This window comes from Liolophura sinensis, chromosome 8 (genome assembly GCF_032854445.1).
Source record: "Liolophura sinensis isolate JHLJ2023 chromosome 8, CUHK_Ljap_v2, whole genome shotgun sequence".
NCBI classification, from domain to species: Eukaryota; Metazoa; Mollusca; class Polyplacophora; order Chitonida; family Chitonidae; genus Liolophura; species Liolophura sinensis.
In genome coordinates this window covers 45210216-45229437 of record NC_088302.1, presented here as the reverse complement: position 1 = coordinate 45229437, position 19222 = coordinate 45210216, and the positions used below count along the sequence as shown (strand labels likewise).

Here is a 19222-nt window from a genome sequence, read left to right as displayed (position 1 = left end):
ATGCGTTTAAAAACTTGTTATTTTTATTCATCGTCAGCTCGTAAAATTGCAATATCTCCAAAACCGGTATACATAGAAAAAATAAACACGGCAGCTTTAATCGCCAACATATGAAGCAGCTTTTGACGTGTTGTGCTGTTTGACTAGTCACGTGATATAGCAGCCCTGTTGAATTATATTGGTAAGCTTAAACCATCTTTTTCCATAAATCGGCTAACGATCTTTGGATGAAATTTCAGTTGCAAGTTTTGGGTGAATCGACGTACCTAGATTGTAAAATAAATTCCTGTTTGGTATGCTGTAACTGACCAATAAAAATAGCTAAAAAGTGGATCAAGTCTAAAAATTGCTTAAATAAACACACTGTCTAGTACACCTTGACGTCAGGATTACAAATCTGTAAGAATTATATTTTTGTGCTTGGTACAGTTTTCAGGTTATGACCAAAAAAACATCAAAAATATGAAGTATGACGTAAAATCCCCAGCGTACATACATACAAAAATGACAAAACCTCCCATTCAAAGAACATGGAAGTTTCGTGCAAGACTGTATGAAACCCGTTCACTGTAGCGCGCTATCTACAGAGTGTGCATTCTAATTCTGTCTGGCGACAAGAGCAGTAGAACAGAGAAACAATTTCTCTATACATGTGGCCAAGCACTTCTATTTGAGAGCAATGTTTTTATGTTTTTTTTCTTTCTTTTCACCGTCTTTCACCATAGCCCCAAATGAACTTCGTCGCTAGCAGTCTTAGGTTCAAATCCAGTTCATTCGTGCCAATCATTGTTCTCTCTTTTTTTTTTTTAATTACCATGAAATTATTAGGCACAAGACTACCAGTCCTCGCAGCCTGGAGTTCAAATTCAGTCTACTCCTTATCATTCTTACCAAATTCATTTGGATTTAAGTCTGGATGGTTTGTTTGTGGGAGATCGTGATGCCTGGTACAATAGTTTTGTTTTCGTTGAAAACACGAGATCTAGTTTCGAGAAGGTACGTGCAATTCATTCGTTCAGAGAGTTTATTGTCTAGCATGGATTACGTGTATTTTTTTTTCACGTATAAAACAAACCTGGGGTCTTTCCAGAGGAGCATAAAATTGATAGATTTGAACAGTCTGTGGTGGAGAAAGTGGAAAGTTTTAGGAAGTGGACGCTAAAAGCTGTGTGTACGGACCGCTTGGAAGCCGTATAACTGCACGCAGTTCTAGTTTGTTCCATTTTTTCTTAACGCTTTACTGAAAAATTTTACACTTATACCATGTCGCCAACCTCTGGCAAGTCAGTGACAAACTTCCCCACCATATTGGTGGAAGACAAATAGTCATCAACGAACGTTTGACTGAGCGTCGACCTTAATCTCACCAAGGCTCCACATTGCCAACACGGAGTGAGAGCGGCGACACTTAACATTCCCTGTCCAAGACTGGTAGTGAACGAGCATCTAGCATCCTAACGACCCATAAAACCATGGCCCGCTCCCCGCAAGTTATTACAAAAAGTGCTGTATTAAGGTAGTCCAGCCTTCACTCTATACGTTTATTACAAGAGTACAATTCTCATGTATGTAAACATAAACTCAGTGCCCAGAATCTCATCATAGTTGTCTAATTCCATTTACCCGGGCCTTCAGCCATATTTTCATCCTGTTGAATAAAATCTTCACAGCGAATACATTAACACTTGCATCCAGAGTGCAACCGAGACGTGTACTTTGACTCACAACTTCAGAAACCCGCGTTGTAGGCGATTTGGATACTGGTTAAATTTATGCCCCTAGAACATTCCTTGCGTCTTTCCAGCAGTAATGAAAACTGTTCACTGCTTCTCATTAATAAGTCCGTCCTGTTTTTTGAATTTGTAATCTTAATAGACCAATGGCCTTGCGATTATTGAGTCGAAACGTCAATTTTGCTTGACGAATGAAATAAATATGTCTGTTTCCAAGGATCAAGTTACCTCACACTTCGAAAAAGTCTTCGACAAGACTCAAGCCTGGGGTATGGTTGAACTTAAGTTATGTGCAACATTACGCAGCTGAATTTCGATCTCTTCCATCTTCTTCTCTTCGTCACGGGAGTAGTAGCAATATAGTATAGTCACTCCCAGCCAGTACCCTCTCCCCTCAAAAACACAACAAAAACACAAAAGGTGTAACTTCTTTTTTATTTACTTTAGTAACATGATAAATCTTTAAAAACATACAGCATTTTAACAATCTGTACAAATGTGATTTTGACAACATAACACTTCTCCCCAAAAAATATTCAACAAAGCGACATTGTATACAATTCGGGGAACGGTTTCCTATACAAGACCTATTATACATATTTTATTTACATGGTTCTATTTATCCTTGGAAAAATATCAATTCCATGTCCCCTTAAACAATAAGGATATGAAAATCAACCCAAGGATAAATCTGGGTGCTGACCGGTCAACACTGTCATGAGCTTTAACCAATTAATACACGTCTTGGGGTATCTTAGACTTGTACTGAGAGTCTCAACCCTAGGTTGTAGAACCCATTATTCATTTACTTCAATTTTTCTTTACATATAATCAATGTTCACAACATTCTCTAAAGCGAAAATACATCATATGGACTTAATTTCTTTACCTATTGTTTCTGATAATCCTCAAATTAAGCTTCTTTAAACCCAAACCTACATTATGGTTTGTTCAAGTTTGGCAGTCTGGACCACTACCACGTGAGTGTCAACTCGGATGAACACAACTCTAGCACTGAGAATGGACGCTGAACGTAGACAAAGCACAATCCATTAAATACATGTTTTTCACATATCGTCAACGACGGATAGTATGCACTTCTCTTTACGCTGAAGATCCTTTCTTCTGTCCCCCAATGGAAATACATCCCAAACATGAATCTAACCCAGCCTTAAAGCATAACATGATATTATTTCAGATGATTTTTGTTTGTGTCCCACAATTTTTCTATTACCTTGATTTGTTATTTGCATTGCATACAGCTGAATCTAAAACAACCAAGACATTGTACAGAAAATTAATGTAAGGCCGTGTTTTACACATTGTGTACTACTAGTACTCTCCTCTGCTATTGCACTAACGCCAAATACATGGAATAAGAGGCATGTAAGCAATTGCCACAAGACAATGTGAAACATAGCTCTTTAATGTACACATTAAAATGGAGCACAAGAGATCTCAAAAGAGCACTGAATGATATTCATAATTACTGACCAAGATGTTAAAAATAAACAACCAGAAAAACAATGCCAGAAATCTGGTAACATGCACATGCTATGCAAACAAATCAAGTTTCCAAGTGATGCCCGGAGTATAAGGCTCAGCTTTCTTTATCTCCATAGCCGTTGTTATCCCAACCCACAAAAGCTGTCCAACGATAATCCGATGACAAAGGGCTCAGGCTTGGTTTTGGAATGCTCTAAAGAAGTCACAACTATGTGTCCCCATAACTTATTTGCCTACCACATCATGGTTATTAAACCCATTGCAGGAAGACCAAGTCACTGGCAAGATGAAATATAAACAGATGAGGAGTTTGAATATTATTGTAAATATAGCCATTGGAGATGCTTAAGTGTTCAGTACAACTCAGAACCTATGGGGGTTTCTAAAGCTGTCAGGAATACATGTGTGCAAAATGTACTGGCTCAAGTCAGCTTTGTTACACACATTAATAATATTACTGTGTGCGCTTGAACTGGAATAAATAGCAAATTTCACATGTGATACATGTTTGCAGAGAAAAGTCCTAAAGATGGCAGAACATGTTTGAGATTCTAGAGGGAGGCATGGTAATGAGATCAACGGCATATACAGTGCAACCCAAAAACCCATTTACCTGGCTGTTGTTTATTCAGCAGAGTTCACTGTAGTACCTAGCTTTACACCAACAGAGTACCAATATTGTACAATGCAAACACCAGGGGCCGATTTCATGAAGCATACTTAGTGTTACGTTGTCCTCAGTTAAGTGTATTTTACATCTCCAAAACATATATTGTCATGGTAGGTAAGGGCCAACTTAGCTAAGTGAGCTTCATGATCGGCCCCTGGTGTGCAGTAGCAAGTATGCCATACCCTCATAGGTAAACAAATCCAGGACAGTAGAATGTTAACTCACTGGTAACAGAACACGCTGCACATATGTCATCATGATATACATAATGTCCTCGTTACATCCCAATCTTCAATAGTGGTCCAAAATAGTACTTGTAAGAATAAACATGTAACAAATTGTTGCAAAGTCAACATCTTTGCAGTACAAAAATACAAGTTCTTCTCAGTCAGTCCACAAAACAATCCCTGCATGACAGGAAGGTTAAAACAGATCTGGGTCCAATGATGCTATTAAATATTACATGTATATGTGAAATGATGGGTTGAATAAATATGTAAATATTATAGAAATGCTCAAGTGACTTTAATGTACAATACACATGTCTGTCCTCCACACTTTGCTTTTCGGCATGGAAAACAGAAAATTTGGTCTGACAGCATCAGCAGCTATCAATCAAAGTAAATCACGGATAGTTGGTTATTGAGAGTGCATCAATTCCCTAATTGGACAGGTTTCTCAGGTGGAAGCTAAGAAAAGCCACTTTGGTGACTAGCAGACAACAGCTCTGAAAAAGCCGACTGGAAACAACGCTTGAGCTCTGTATAACTAACAGTGATGATATTCTGTTCATCTCGAGACATCAGACAAACCTTTTCCGGTACACCAGCATCCAACTGCAAAATGATTGAAGAGTCAGAATCAACATGGGATTTCAGATGAGGGCTGCCCATCAAAAGCTATTTTGTTTCCCCTTTCCCCACCTTTGTTTTCCTACATTAACCAACATTATGATCTTCTGCGTTCGGTCTTCAACTGAATTTGTCTTTCATTTACCAACAGACAGCCAAAATACCTAAATACCAGTAATGAATGTCAAATGTAATAAAATGTTCAAATAGGAAGTCAATTAAAGATAAAACATCTGTTTTGGACGGGAAAAGACTAATTAAGGTGTCAAATTTCAAAGTATAAATATGATTAAAAATAGACTAGACACTTCCGTCAAAGCATACAAGTACAAATACTACAAGATCACAGGCAAATATGCAGAAAGATGGAGCTATCAGAATTTACCACCCCACCAACACAGCAATTACCTTGTTCAAACACTGCACAATATGAGCCATGTCCACCCATGGGGCACCGTTTTCATCAACTTGGTGGAACAAATAGTCACGAAACAGTTTCAGCATGTACCTATCTCCTGTCTCTGACCATGTGGTGTCCATGTTAAACCTACAAATAATGTGAATATTGATTACTTCAGAGCATGAACAACTGTATGACCTCAATTACCAGTACTGTAATGTAAGCATACCCAGAATGATATGTAATTACTCACCAAACATTTTTCATTTTCGTAATGTAATACATACAAAGTTCACTGGAAACTAGCAAGTAAGAAAAAAAAAAGTATCAAAATTCTTATTCTAGGGAGCTGATAACAATCCTAATTTCTATTTTAACAACACTGAATACTTACTCTGGCCTCTCGTTGACAGTTCCCAGTTTACACAGTAAACGCATTAAACGACCATTCTCTACTTCCTACAATCATAAAATTACCACTAGTAACCCAAACTGAAAACTCTTGAAGTCTCTACCTTTATTTATTTACTAAAGTGGTAAAGAGAGGTAACGCTAAAAAAATTTTCACCCTTATTACTGCTGTCCAGTTTACGAGCACAGTTTTCAAACAAAAGATATATAAATTAAAAACATGCTCTGTTGAACAAGCTCTTTGTTACATCCACACTACAATAACATTATCAAACTCCAGTATTAGCTAACTATTATAATGTTTTCACAGTAAATGAGCAGCTGGCAAACACCAAACAAAATCATACTAGTGCTAAAAAAAAAAAGTGAAATTTGTCAGTTAAAGGCCATTATTGTAGCTTACGTGCAAATGCCTTACAGGTTTAAATACCAAAACATTTGGAAGCTTTGTAGTACAGTGGCTTACCTTTGCAAGTTCATTTTCAATCACATCATTTCTTAATTGTGCAGCATCCAGCTGTGTGTAAAACCGGGCCCCAATCATGGGCATTATGTCATTGATACTTCGAGGACGAGTTTGATTGGTAAGTAAGTATCTAAAAGAGCAAACATTTCCATAAGGCCCACAAATAGAAAGGCAGAGAACATAATACCAGGGTCTCTGAGGTAAAATGTCATGGATATACTGAAAGATCTGGATTGTATTAACTTAATCATGAACAATGTCCCCACTCCCTCCTCCCCACCACCCCCCGGCCCAAAAAATCCAAAAAATGTTCAGTTATTACCAAGACTGTTAATTTTTGTTGCATATACATAATTCTTGTACATGTACCTAAAGAGGTTCACGTTACAAAAAAACTGTTAACTCTTTCTACACACACTGATTCATGTATTTGTAATTATTTAAACAAAAGTATTCCAATAAAAAGGTCATGGAAAAGCAAGCTAATGAAAATAGAGGTACAGACAAGATGAGATTTTTGAGATCTGCCGAGTAGTTTCTTGCAACAAGTTCCATGGACGTCTGGATGTGTTCGCGCTGAATCCCTAAGACGGAGTTGCAGGCAAGGGCCAGAACCACCTTGCCCAAAGACACCAGATCATCTTGCTGCAATTCAAAAAGCATGTATTCATTCACACTACAGAAAAAGCTTCATATCTACAACGTCATCAGCTGTTGGAGGATGCAGAATGCGATTGGCAATGGACATAATTACATGTAACAAAATAAACTTTTTCAGTGCAGAGTTACCTCCCCATTATGTTAAATTCATTATACATTATTAATATACCTGATAATGAGGCATCATGGCCACTGGATTGTTCTGACTCGAGTCAAACGTCAACACATCAAAGATTCCCATACAGTTAATTCTCAACCTACAATGATATTATTACAAAAAAGAGATTAAATGGAACAGACAGATTTTTGGTATTAGTTTTGTAAATGGGTTCCAAATATAGTGCAATTAGTAAGCTTGCCTCTGAATTGCTGTAAGAAAGAGGTCGTTGAAATCTGATATCTTTACACGAAAAGGGGAAAACAGGTTGTATCAGACATGCATTAATCTAAATACATGAAACTGGTCTAACCTTGGTCTCTGAGTCTCATTTTCAAAGGGTTCCTATATTAAGGGACTTTATATTGTTCACAACGACTGAGGACCCAAACTCCAACTCTGACCTGAGAGAGTACATGCAGGTCAAGTACTCCAACGTATTTGGCAGCCTTCCTATTCAGGCAGAGCTAAACAAAGTTACCAAATCTTATATGTATAACTCAATATTAATTTGTTTTTTTACTTTTCCGTAAAACACAAACTACATGTAGCATAAACATAAAGCTCTTTACCTGGATTTACTGCAGATGAGTATTTTTGTAGGGTCCATGGCTCTGCAAGCCAAGCCAGCAGCATGGATAGCTCTTAGGGCAGAGCTCAGTTGTACCACATATGCCCAAATTAAACTCTCAGGCAAGAGTCCTGCATGCTGCCGTGGACCATTGGCCCCTGAAACAAACCACAGATACTTTTATCAAACCACAGATATGTGTGTGAACTAATAATAATGAATATGAACACTATAGCAGACTAACAGTGAACTAGGGTTCTGCTGTGTATAAACCTTACCAACATTGGTATACCTATATTATCTGTTTATCTTGTGTATTGCATAACAATCAGAACAAGTGCAATTCGCAACAGCTGAGATATACTCTGTACAGGATATTACGTCATCTTAGAGCTGCACAGATAATAACTTAAAACTTAGAATAGGTAGTAACGCTACCAAAGAGCTTGACTGTATGAGACACATAAATGCAAAACTTCAGCTCAATGCATTGAGAACTGAAATCGTCAAGTTGGTAATTTAAGGTAAGTAATATGCCCACAGAGCATCAGTGACTGAACATCCCCCTTGCGTCATTGTGCTTTATATGCATGTAAAATTTCAGGTTAATACATACAATACTCTTAAAGATGCCAACCCCAACATTTTGTTCAACTTTGATTCTAATACACAATACCGTAATTCGGTGACCTTTTCGACCAGCAGGCGTCAAGCCACAGCTGTGTGGCAGACCGTGAAATTTGCCACTTTTACACTGAATGATCAAAACTTAAAACGGTGCCACAATGGTGGGGTGGGCGATTGTTTTCTTGCCTAGACCGATGGCTAGACAAACATGCCCAAAGGGAGTGCGGTGCACATGCTTGGCGAGATGAAAGTAGTCTGGTGGGTACAGGCTTGAAAACACCTATCCATGAATTAAAATGAAGAAAGTATACAGCCACAGATGTTTACAAACCTGTAAATTTCAAAACTGTTACCAAGTATGTTCCTGTCAAACTGGCAAGCTTATGATTGCTTCTCCTGCTGTCAGCTACACTGCATCAGTGAATGCATTATACGGGGAACAGTGGTGTCTGTCCACGGTCCCATAAATAAACGTAACAAATCCACATCCAAATGTATTTCAGCATTAAAGACGTCACTAACAAGTATCTGTTGTTAGGCTCCCATTAAATACAGTAGGAAGTTTTCCAAGCCTCACACTTGGTGTTTCCTCATCCCATTTTAGAAGTGTGCTACTTTCCTGCCATTTCATTTCGGAAACTCTCGGTTATATACGTAAGCACACTCGGGTTTAATTTCCTAAACTAACACATGTTCAAACCTCGTTCTCGCATTATTGTGACAGCCGATTGCCATGTCTGCACATTAGAAAATTTGCATTGAGCCCGTAAAGGTAGATCAGAACAATCTCCAGACATTCCCCATTTCAAAAAATGGTGATCATACACTCAACATACATGGGTTGAACACTGTGTTCGCATATGTGGAAATGGATGTCCATTCATACCAGTGTCATATTGCGACATTGTGTACATGCAAGGCTAAAACTCATATTTCCTGAGCGCTCGTCCACATGTATTTAAGTCTTACAGGTACTGACAGCATACAGAATTCAACAATGACCAGTTAGATGAACTTATTTTCATTGACCTGCACCTTGGAACACAAAATGTCAACACAATTGTGAAATCTCGTACCAAATCTAGACTTGCAGCCTGAGGCTCAAAATTTTTCACACCGTCACATGCCTAGTGAAGAGCTTGTGCATTTTCATTGGACTTTGGTTTGACTTCCTTATTAAAGGTATAGGTGTATTACAAAGATATCACAACACTTACACGTAATCTATTTACCCCAGGTAAAATTCAAAACAATTACCAAAACAACAGGTGGTCAGATTGGGTCTTTGCTGTTATTGACGGCTCCTACACACAACGTTGGAACTTCAATGGTTATACCCAGAGTTGAGCGAAGTTGCGATTTGCATATCAATACAACTCGGCTGTTTATATTTGAATAGGGACCTACACTCAGTCAGTCATAGTCTGTCCCTTTCTCTCCCATATTTCCACACAAAGAACACTATTGTTTGATGCAAACAAAATGGGTTTTTCTTACAAGAAGAAACATGTCATGCTGAGTCTAATTTCAGTAAGTCGGTGCAGCACAGTGGCTCACAATGTCGTGTTCAACCTAATGAAAGGACAAAAACAAAAATTCTTGGACACCACACCTAAATAAAAGTTTGAGTCAGACTGATTACAACGAGTCAATCAGGTTACTCGTTTTACCTCACACATAGGCTCACATGACATCAAGAACGACCACTGTCTGAGTAGAAATTTAGTCTCTGTTTGCTGTACATGCAGGTGTGGTGTTTGCTGCACAAACTCTAACAGATGAGCTTAATATAATGAATTAATTGTGTAAAAGGTTATTAAAGTGTTTCGCGATCTGTCATTGTCGATCTGTACATGCGGTACTTTTTGAGAAACCACCTTTAACACTTTGTTTAACATTGAGTCAACAATACACAAAGTCAAGAATTCAGTAATTGACAGTACTTAATATGTACACATGGGATCAAAGATGGAATATCTCTCTCTTGCTATTGTGCTCTACATGTGTGCAAACCCTGACTTCAATATCTGCAGTCCTTTTCATGATACCACCCCTATCATTTTGTTTAACTATTCTTTGTCTATTATTGGATGCCAACGAAGACGCTCTGGGTACAACATAAGCTACGCCTCCACTATATACAAGCCAGCTAAAAATGATTACCTAAAACAGGAAATATCTAATGTTCAGAAGACTGCTGTCTGAGGTTGCTTAACTCTGACTTGCTCACCTTTGCCAGCACTGTAGGGCCTAGCTGAACCATCTAGATTGTAAGGACTGGTAAAGCCATTCAGATGAGTTGGGTTGTTGAAGTGACGAGCCATTAGAGTCTCAGCAGCAGGATGGTAATCATACACAAACACCATGGCTGAAGCAATGAGGGAGATACATTCAAACAAGTGTTGGAAACATCAAGAAATCTAGTTTTCAATAATCATATTAAAAATAATCTTAAAATACTTGAACACGGTCTTTAAAAAATGATACTAACAGTGATCGCCAAATGCTTTTGTTGTGAAGACTTCTCTCAGCTGGACAATATTTGGATGGTATAACTTTTTCCACATGTCGATGACAGCCATGCACTTTGTGTTCACCAACCTAAAGCCTGTACAAAATAGAAGTTTTCAGCCATTACTTGGTAATGATGGTAATAATGGTACATCTGCTTAATCATAATACATGTATTTATTTATTTTATTGATGTCTTATGCCATACTCAAGAATATTTCACTTACATGACAGCAGCCAGTATTATATTGGGAGGAAACCGGGCTGAGCCTGGGGAAAGCCATGACCATCCATAGGTTGCTGGCAGAGCTTACCCACATGAATTGTAATGCATAGGTATAGAGAGTCAATAAAAATGTAGGAGATTTTTCCATGCTGTACAAAAGTTTACGACAGCATGTATGCCAATAAACCGGACCACTATGATATAAAAAGTGAAAATTAAATATTCCTGAGTAATACAGTAATCATCGTCAAATTATCTGATTCATTCCAAAGGATAACAAATGATGAAAAACTACGAACATAAATACCTTTAAATTGGGTGAAACGGCACATGCCACTGGTTATGGATGTCCATGTTAAGAGTTTATAACAGCGAAACTAAGTTGCATGACCATTACACATTTCGTCTTTTTTCCTCTTCTACCATAATACCTTAACCTTCAGTGAAATTTATGCACATTTTTAATTTGATTTTGAAGACAAAACTACATTGGTTGGTTAGAGTTCAGACTTCACAATAAAGAACACTTTTTAATAGTCAACACAGAATATGCTTGAATAAACACCTTGCAAAATGCAAACAGGTTAAAAAATAACGGTAACTGGTTCTGCGGATCCAAGAAACACAACAAAACTAGATCCAGTATGAGAAGACGGAATGTTTGCATCTTACCATGAATTCTTTTCAAACAATATGTCATTCCGTCTTTGGTATTGACAGCCTTATAACATGTAGTTGGATACCCAAATGTTGTAGATTTTTGTAGGTTGTTGCCTTGTGGTGGTTCCAAAGGAAACAGGTTGTGGTAATTGTCCACTTCTGGAGGAATATCTGAGAAATACATGTAATATACATATATAGAGCAAATCCCAAGATTACTCAAATCAAGCAGGACCTCAATATTTTTAAAAAAATCCTCATTGTTCAGGAATCTTAAAAGAAAACTCAAAAGTTGACTCTCAAATGAACTTTTAAGCCTTCTGTTGATTGCATTTACACTTTTTTTACAAACCTGCTCCTCAGTGTAAAGAGGTAATATTGTACTGTCTTCAACAGATTTTCATATTCACATTTCATTTTCACTCCATGTCCATTGCCAAATGTCAAAGGTCAAAGGTGTGTAATTTGTGTGTACCGCCAAATCAATGTGAGATTTCCCGAAATCATGCAATCGCAGCGGCTAATGGACCACACATCTAATTACAGCTTGATTAAATGGCTACCACAAGAGTGGTACATCTTTACTTGTTTTTCTCTGTTTAAAGCCTTTTAGTTTCTTAAAAAAAAATGCAAAAAGTTAATATTTGTTGCTATACAATTTATACTAAATGGGAGTTTAATTTCCCTGATAATATGACAATTTTGTTTCCTTTCAAAATGTAATTAGGTGAAGATTTCTAAAATATCCAGGATAATTTACAGTTAAGTGTACATTTCTGTGACGCTAATAGATTTCTGTGATGCTAAGTTCAAGATCAATGATTTACACAAACAAATGCTACACAACATAAAATCAAACACGCAAACAAATGCACCTGAACATCTTGAGAGCATGTTTTTAACAAAGGACATTTAATTAAGAAGAGTACCAGTAGAAGCAGGCAAAAAATTACGCCATTCAAGTACACAATACTCTGAGAGGGATGGAAAAAGGCAACAATCACAGAAAGAGACTAAAATCTCACCTGGATTTTGCTCAGGATCAAGCTGTGCCAAAGTAAGGGCATGCCTGTTAAGTAAGTCCTGGAGAGAAAGACAGGAAAAATATTCTGAACAACAGTATATGTAACAACATCCATTTTACATAAAATCCCACAAAAAAGAGCTGTAAGTTTTCACACTGGTAAGATGTGAAAATATCTAAATCATGCTTACAGCATTCCATCCTTATTTATTTTATGAATTTATTTGACGATGGGTGTGTGTCAAGCTTGTTTTAGTTTGACACAATAATAATCAATGCACACCAACTCTCACCATTTTGATTTCATCGGGCATGAAGAACTGTGGCATATTTGCTTTAACCTTCATGTGGGCAATATGTGGAGGGAGCGCTGGGAACATGGTAAAGTTAGGAAGAGCCTGAAATAGAAATGGGACGCAGATATCAGCCATCAATCACCAATAAGTAATATGTACATGTATCTGATAGGCTTTTGTTTATATTTCTGTCTACAGTACCCTCTTACTATATATTCAATTTACATACTTTGGTAACAATAAGGTCCACTTAATGCCATGGCAAATACAGTAAGTGACATCAGACCTATCTTACTGTGCAAACTGATCAGTACAAAATCTTACCATTCCTTGATACTGGGGAGCAAAATCTTCAGCAGAATAAAAGTATGTTGTACCTCCAACATTCTCCTGAAAAATTACAATAAATTGTAACTATTTTGCACCACTAACACAATACAGCAGAGTTAACGTCTACCATGATCAGTCACCTTCTGCTAGTGACTTATGAACTTATCAAGTTGTCTACTTGAACATGAACTAAAATACCATAACATGAGCTTCCTAAAAATATGGCCAGTGAACAGGGATTTACAGGGTGGAAAAGGATTTACTGTGATCTGAATATCGACATTGTTAAGGGAACTGCTTTGAACTATGATCAAGTAAATAAACTAAACTGATCTCACAGGCAAATATGTTATGGAAAACCGATATGATGATAAATGAGGGCTTTTTGTTTATTTCTTATTTTTATTTTAACTGCAGATGGGAGGTTAAAAGAGGGGGTACAAAAGCTAGTGCTTTCATTTATGACCATCAAAATAAATGAACAGATTTCATCTACCTGGATTGTTCCTGCATTATTATTTGGGCCTTGCAATGGAGTAACTGGTGAGGCATTCCGTCTCATCATGAGAGGAGAGTCCGCTGGAGACATACCAGGGCTGGGGGTGGGACTCACTCCAGTTGACAGGGTGGAGCCTGTGCAAGTGACACAGTATTACAATTTTTTGTGACAAAAAACAATAGTTAAAACAGCATGTACTGCAATTGCCAACTTCACATCAATGATATGTAAAATGGCATTCACTCATATTCCCAAATATTAAAGATACTCTTTGCTACATCTAATGAATGAAACCAGAAAATAAAAGATTTACACTTACTACTGTTAATGACATGGTTACTGTGCGTACTTGTTGGCATGGGTGTGATGTTGTTGAACGATGAGAATGAAGGTGAGCTGGAACTGTGGGAAATGGAGGCTGCTTTAGGCACGAATTCATTAGCACCAGGGTTGACAGAACTCTGGAACAAAAATGAATGTATAAATAGAGATAAAGAGGAGAATTTTAACTTCTAACAAGTCTTATTTCAGTGGAAATATATAAAAATATACTCTATAGATATAGATGACCCAGTCATCAAAATTTAAACAGTGAATAGCAAAGGACAAAATGATTAGATTTTACCTTTGTTCAAGAACCGAAGATAATGCTTTCTCTACCCAACACCAAGTGAATAAATATATAAGCAGAGGTCAATTACTCAAAAGTATAGAACATGCCCATAAACCCAGTCTTCAGTCATTTTCAATGAAATGTTAAATGGGAAATATTAAGTAACTTAAAATGAATTAACCATGGTCTGCTACTTTCGTAAAATTTTGAATAGGTAGCAGTCTACTTTGGCCAAAGCTCCTATTCTATTTCATTTCAGTCTCTGGCTAGCTACTTCTCCCAAGTAACCTCTCACTCAAAATGATGAAGTCCTGCTTAACCTTGCCCCATCAAAGGAAGTTAAAATACCTGAAAATAAACAAACCCTGTGGCCACAGGTCTAAGAAGTTGAATTTCTGCCCTCTAGTAAGAAACAATAACCTCTGTCTTCAATAGATAATGTTCCACAATAACCACAAACTGAATTGGTTCCACACAAATTAAAAGCCATGGCTAATACCAGGAAAACAGAAGTACCTTGTTACTGGAATTGGCAAGATTGAGAGCCGCAAAGCTGTCTGCAAATCCAGGTTCCCCTCTGTTCATCTGAGGCACAAAAGGCTTCATGCCTCTTGCCATTGATGTCAGGGGATTGTTACGTGTCCTAGGCCTTGGTCTCTGTAAAACAAATAACAATTGTTTTTTTTTTTTTTAATACAACTATTTGCAGTCTGCTGGCACAATCTGTCAATGGACATGTAAGAATTCAACAAAACTGTACCAGATATTCAATTTTTTTCAAAACCAGAAACAAGGATTCTCAGAAACAACGTCTCTTTAATGATATCCAATGTAATAAACTGAACACAACTATCTCAGACAAGTCTGACCAAAGTACCTGAATGAACTGTTGAAACTCCGGCATTTGTCCACCAGAATTGAAGGTTGCATTGAAAAATTGGTCTCCATTATTTGCGATTGTGTCACCTGAAAGTATCAGAATCTAATCTTGACAAAATAAATAGAAATATGTAAATCTACAACTGACACAACTGCAAATATGCTATTGCCAATACATGTATTGCGTAACTTGGGGTATCTCCTACAAGATTCTGAATTACAATTTGTCAAAGAGGTGCATGCAGAAGCTCTCATATCATCAAGCCTAGCATTTACATATAATGGGCAATTATAAATTCTGTATGAGCGCAAAATCACAGTCTCTACTGAAGAAAAGTAATAATCTTTCTACAGTAAAGTGAGTAAATAAACAAGTTTTGTAGCCACTATAAGTATTGCAGGGTTCCAGCTGCCAGTCATCATTGTTGCCAACTGGCAAATGTCTAATGTTACCAGCAGTAATTTCTACTGTCAGGCAAATGAATTTGTTCAATATTCTATTCAGGACAACAGTTTACTTGTGGAATCTTCTCTTCAAATCTTTGCCAAACTTTACATAGTGATTTTCAGCAAAAGATTACATGTACACAGTAACATGTATCCGCAACATTTATTACTATTTAGCCAGCCATCTAGATTTCAAATTTTAAGGTAAGTGAGGCAATACATTTAAATGACTATCAAAAATAAGATGTGTAGATGACATTCTAGGCTACATGAAATATTAAAATGCGAAATCCTCAAACACTGACTCGGTTGTTTTTACTTGAACAATATTTTACATACCAATGCCGTGCTGGTAATGAATTAATTACCCTCCCTATTCTATTAACTGAGGTATTAACTTGTGAGCGTTTAACAGTTCAGTTTTGTTTTTATGTGCATGTTAATTTTATTACCTCTGTATTTAAAATACAGTGCCTTAACCTAGTTTTTGCATTTATATACATGTATCATGTAAATTTAAGTATTATATACTATTTATTTTTAGGGGTCCATGCTAGTATCCTAGTGGGGCACTGCTTGAAATAGTTCATATTATTATTTTTGTTCTTAGTTAACTCGTAAAACTGCAATATCTCCAAAACTAGTAAAGGTCGAAAAACCAGAATTTGGAGTCTTAATGAGGAACATATGAAGCCACTTTTGATGTTTTATGCTGTTTTACAAGTCACAAAATTTCATTTTGAATTTTATTTAAAAAATTTAAAAGCTGGATAATAGCTTTAATTTATTTATGTATTTATATAATATTTAATGTAAAAAGAAATAAAGTATATAAATTTGATTTTTAGTTAACGGAGGTAAAAACAAACCAGTCATGCACTGGTTTTGTTTCTGTGCTTGATGTCGTCTTAGTGGAATGTCTGTATTTCAGACCTGCGGTCAGCATATCACCCAACTGCTTTTTGGATGCCCAATAAATTCCACTAAATAAACTTAAAATAGATAAAAAATATAACAACATCACTAAATAAACTTAAAATAGATAAAAAATATAACAACATCTCAACAATATTGTTCAACATGCTTATAGTAACCTTCAGTAGCTGTTGACTATGGAATTCCGTATGAATAGGGATTATATATTAACTATAGTACGAGATGACTATGGTACAAGGTAACGTGGGACGAAGTTACTTGGGTATGAAGTGACATGAAACCATATTCCCAACTGTGATCCTGATGGCTCTTTCCCAAAATCAGTGGGTTATGCTCTGTATTAGCCCAACTGACATCCTAAAATACCTTATATGTACAACACATAAACCACAATAAAATATATTCTGTTAATTACCAAGGTATGGGTGCAATTAACATAAACAATTTATGTTATTATAAATCATTTCCTTTCCAACAATCGCTTTCATCTTCTTAGTCATTATAAAATGCCTGTGTCATGTGTTTAATAAAACTTGATCTTTTTTTCATATATTACTTAATGAGGTACCCCTGAGGTGTCCAAGACCAACACAAATCACTTTAGGCAGGTGCACACGACAGATTTATTTGATGCTTTGTTTGACTGAGCAGTACGGGTGTTTCACTGAGAAAGAGTTAAAATATTACCACAACGTTGAATTAGTGCAGACACCACCTGTGCCATACTAAGTATCAAGGAGCTAATTATCCTTAAGTAAGGTACCAATGCTTAACACATTCGGGCATGTTTTAATGCAACAATGGTGGAAGTTTTGGTGGCGAGATCATAAAACAGTCACTGAAGTGAACAATAACACAACAGTTTTGATAACAGTGGACGAGGCTGGAGCATTGTGACTGCAAATCTATGATATGGCGGAGAGCCAAACCAGTCAACCTCTTCATACATCCCCCTGTTATAACAATACACGGGGATATCATACCATGACTGTCTACAGATTCTGGTTGAGCAGGTAAAGAACTTGGATAAGCAGCTGGCGGATGGACTCCACTCATCATGTCGGGGTTCTGATGAAGAAACTGACACTCTTCCCCGTACACACACGAGCGGGTGTTAACAAAAAAGCGGCACAGTGCGGGTTTTCTACCAGCAGGTGCCGCACTGGTCATGTCCCCCGATCGTAGAACCTTTAAATCGTCATTGGGAAGAATTTTGGCACTACAGAACACACTAACGTACGATCACATTATTCTGTTTCTCACAAACTTTCAAAGCGAACAGACGACTGAAAACAGGTACCAGATGCGTGTTGCGCATGCTCACTGCTGAATGATGGGTAAACATCGAATGGCCTTGACATGAGGTGACCTACTTACCCGGATTTCTGGGTTGCCCTGTAGACCCAATCCTATTTATGACTTAAGCCCCAACGAAAACAATATTATACCACTTCTACTTAATTAATTGCGGAGTATACATAATGGCGCATAATGACGGTTGATAAATCGACATGCGTGCAGATGTTTCTTTTTAATTACGGGGTAGTGCTTGGAAAAATAAAGTGTTAATTGCACTTTTACCGGTATTTGTGATACATTAAGCCCTACATACTACAGCACCTCTCGACTGAAAGTCGAACGTCATATCCCAATCACGGAATATGGACCAAACTGTCCTCGGATGGACAACAAGATGAAGCTGTGTTTGTATAATGTTTTATAGATTACATGTTCATCGAAATCAGTGAATCCATGACAAGCCACACAGTTGCTTTTTTATTTTCTACTTGTTAATAAAATGACGAAACATGTTATAAATGCTGCATTAAAACTTGCATGCATGAACTGGTGCCAACATCATAAAAAGATACGTGTTTACGTTATAACATAACGTTATATTACAAAAGTTTATTATACATTTATAATGCGGAACCTGTCAGTGGTAATCAGCTAGTCCACATATTTAAATGAAAAAAATGTCGAAAACGAGGGTGTGGGGTGGGGGTGGGGATGGTTGCAGGAACCATATCCACTTTTCAAGGGGTGGGCCCCATGTATGTATGTTTGCAAGTACATGATGGCTTTCCAACAACGCCCACCATGTGTTTTTTTTTTTTTGGTCAGCATAATTGATCTAGGAGCGCGGTACATTGAATGAAGAGATTAAAACTCGAAAATTCCCGTTTGTCAGAAAATAGAGTTGACCATCAGGCATCAGCGAGATAAAAGGGGTCATAACATGCAAGTGTGGGAAAGTTTTGAAAACCACGTATGGGTTTTCGGTTTGCGTTAATGGCCCACAACTCGGAAATTTATATCGGAAGATCAAGGACTTCTACTGGCAGCTTACACACTAAAACGAAGTGTTTCCTTTATAAAAATATTTCTGTTACATTTTAGAAACGCGTCTTGTTGCTTAATCATGTGGCATGTTTATATTGTAAACATGCATGTGGTATTTACTCTATGTCAAACATTTTTACAAGTTTATCGATATTTTACACCCAATACACTAGCAAACATGCTTACAGGACTATTTGTGCTTGTTTGAAAATATCCATGCACCACATACGGCGGTTCGTTAGTGCCATTCGACATTTTTAACATTTTCTTCTGATTTACACTAATTCAGAAGGCTTTCTAATGAAACCTATCATTATGAACAAATAATTTGAAGTACATACAAAAGGAAATTAACGCCAAAACAAAAACATTTTACATAGAATTGATCAATTCAACCAAAAACTTC

General features: G+C 37.0%; 1 protein-coding gene across 2 annotated transcripts; it reads right to left on the bottom strand.

The window, feature by feature from the left end:
* Nucleotides 1–2149: 2149 nt before the first annotated feature.
* On the bottom strand, nucleotides 2150–17763 carry LOC135473094 (PAN2-PAN3 deadenylation complex subunit pan3-like). 2 transcript variants are annotated; one of them, XM_064752905.1, is made up of 18 exons: nucleotides 17457–17763; nucleotides 15089–15177; nucleotides 14728–14868; nucleotides 13918–14059; nucleotides 13596–13732; nucleotides 13094–13159; nucleotides 12767–12871; nucleotides 12475–12532; nucleotides 11462–11620; nucleotides 10544–10660; nucleotides 10283–10420; nucleotides 7427–7583; nucleotides 6867–6954; nucleotides 6543–6682; nucleotides 6038–6167; nucleotides 5555–5619; nucleotides 5169–5307; nucleotides 2150–4745 (listed from the first exon to the last, which is right to left on the bottom strand). In XM_064752905.1, exons 1-18 carry the CDS (start codon nucleotides 17641–17643, stop codon nucleotides 4599–4601), a joined length of 2205 nt encoding a protein of 734 aa, XP_064608975.1. In that variant the 5' UTR covers nucleotides 17644–17763; the 3' UTR covers nucleotides 2150–4598. The 2 variants fall into 2 exon arrangements, with proteins under 2 accessions (XP_064608975.1, XP_064608976.1); XM_064752906.1 differs by having other exon boundaries at nucleotides 13948–14059.
* Between the last annotated feature and the right edge of the window lie 1459 nt (nucleotides 17764–19222).

Excerpts from the sequence above, each read along its gene's own strand:
- LOC135473094 (XM_064752905.1), bottom strand. The coding sequence starts at position 17,643 with ATGACCAGTGCGGCACCTGCTGGTAGAAAACCCGCACTGTGCCGCTTT. Across the intron at positions 14,869-15,088 it reads AGTTTCAACAGTTCATTCAG|AGACCAAGGCCTAGGACACG; the intron begins GTACTTTGGTCA and ends TTTGTTTTACAG. Across the intron at positions 6,683-6,866 it reads CCATGATGCCTCATTATCAG|CAAGATGATCTGGTGTCTTT; the intron begins GTATATTAATAA and ends TTTGAATTGCAG.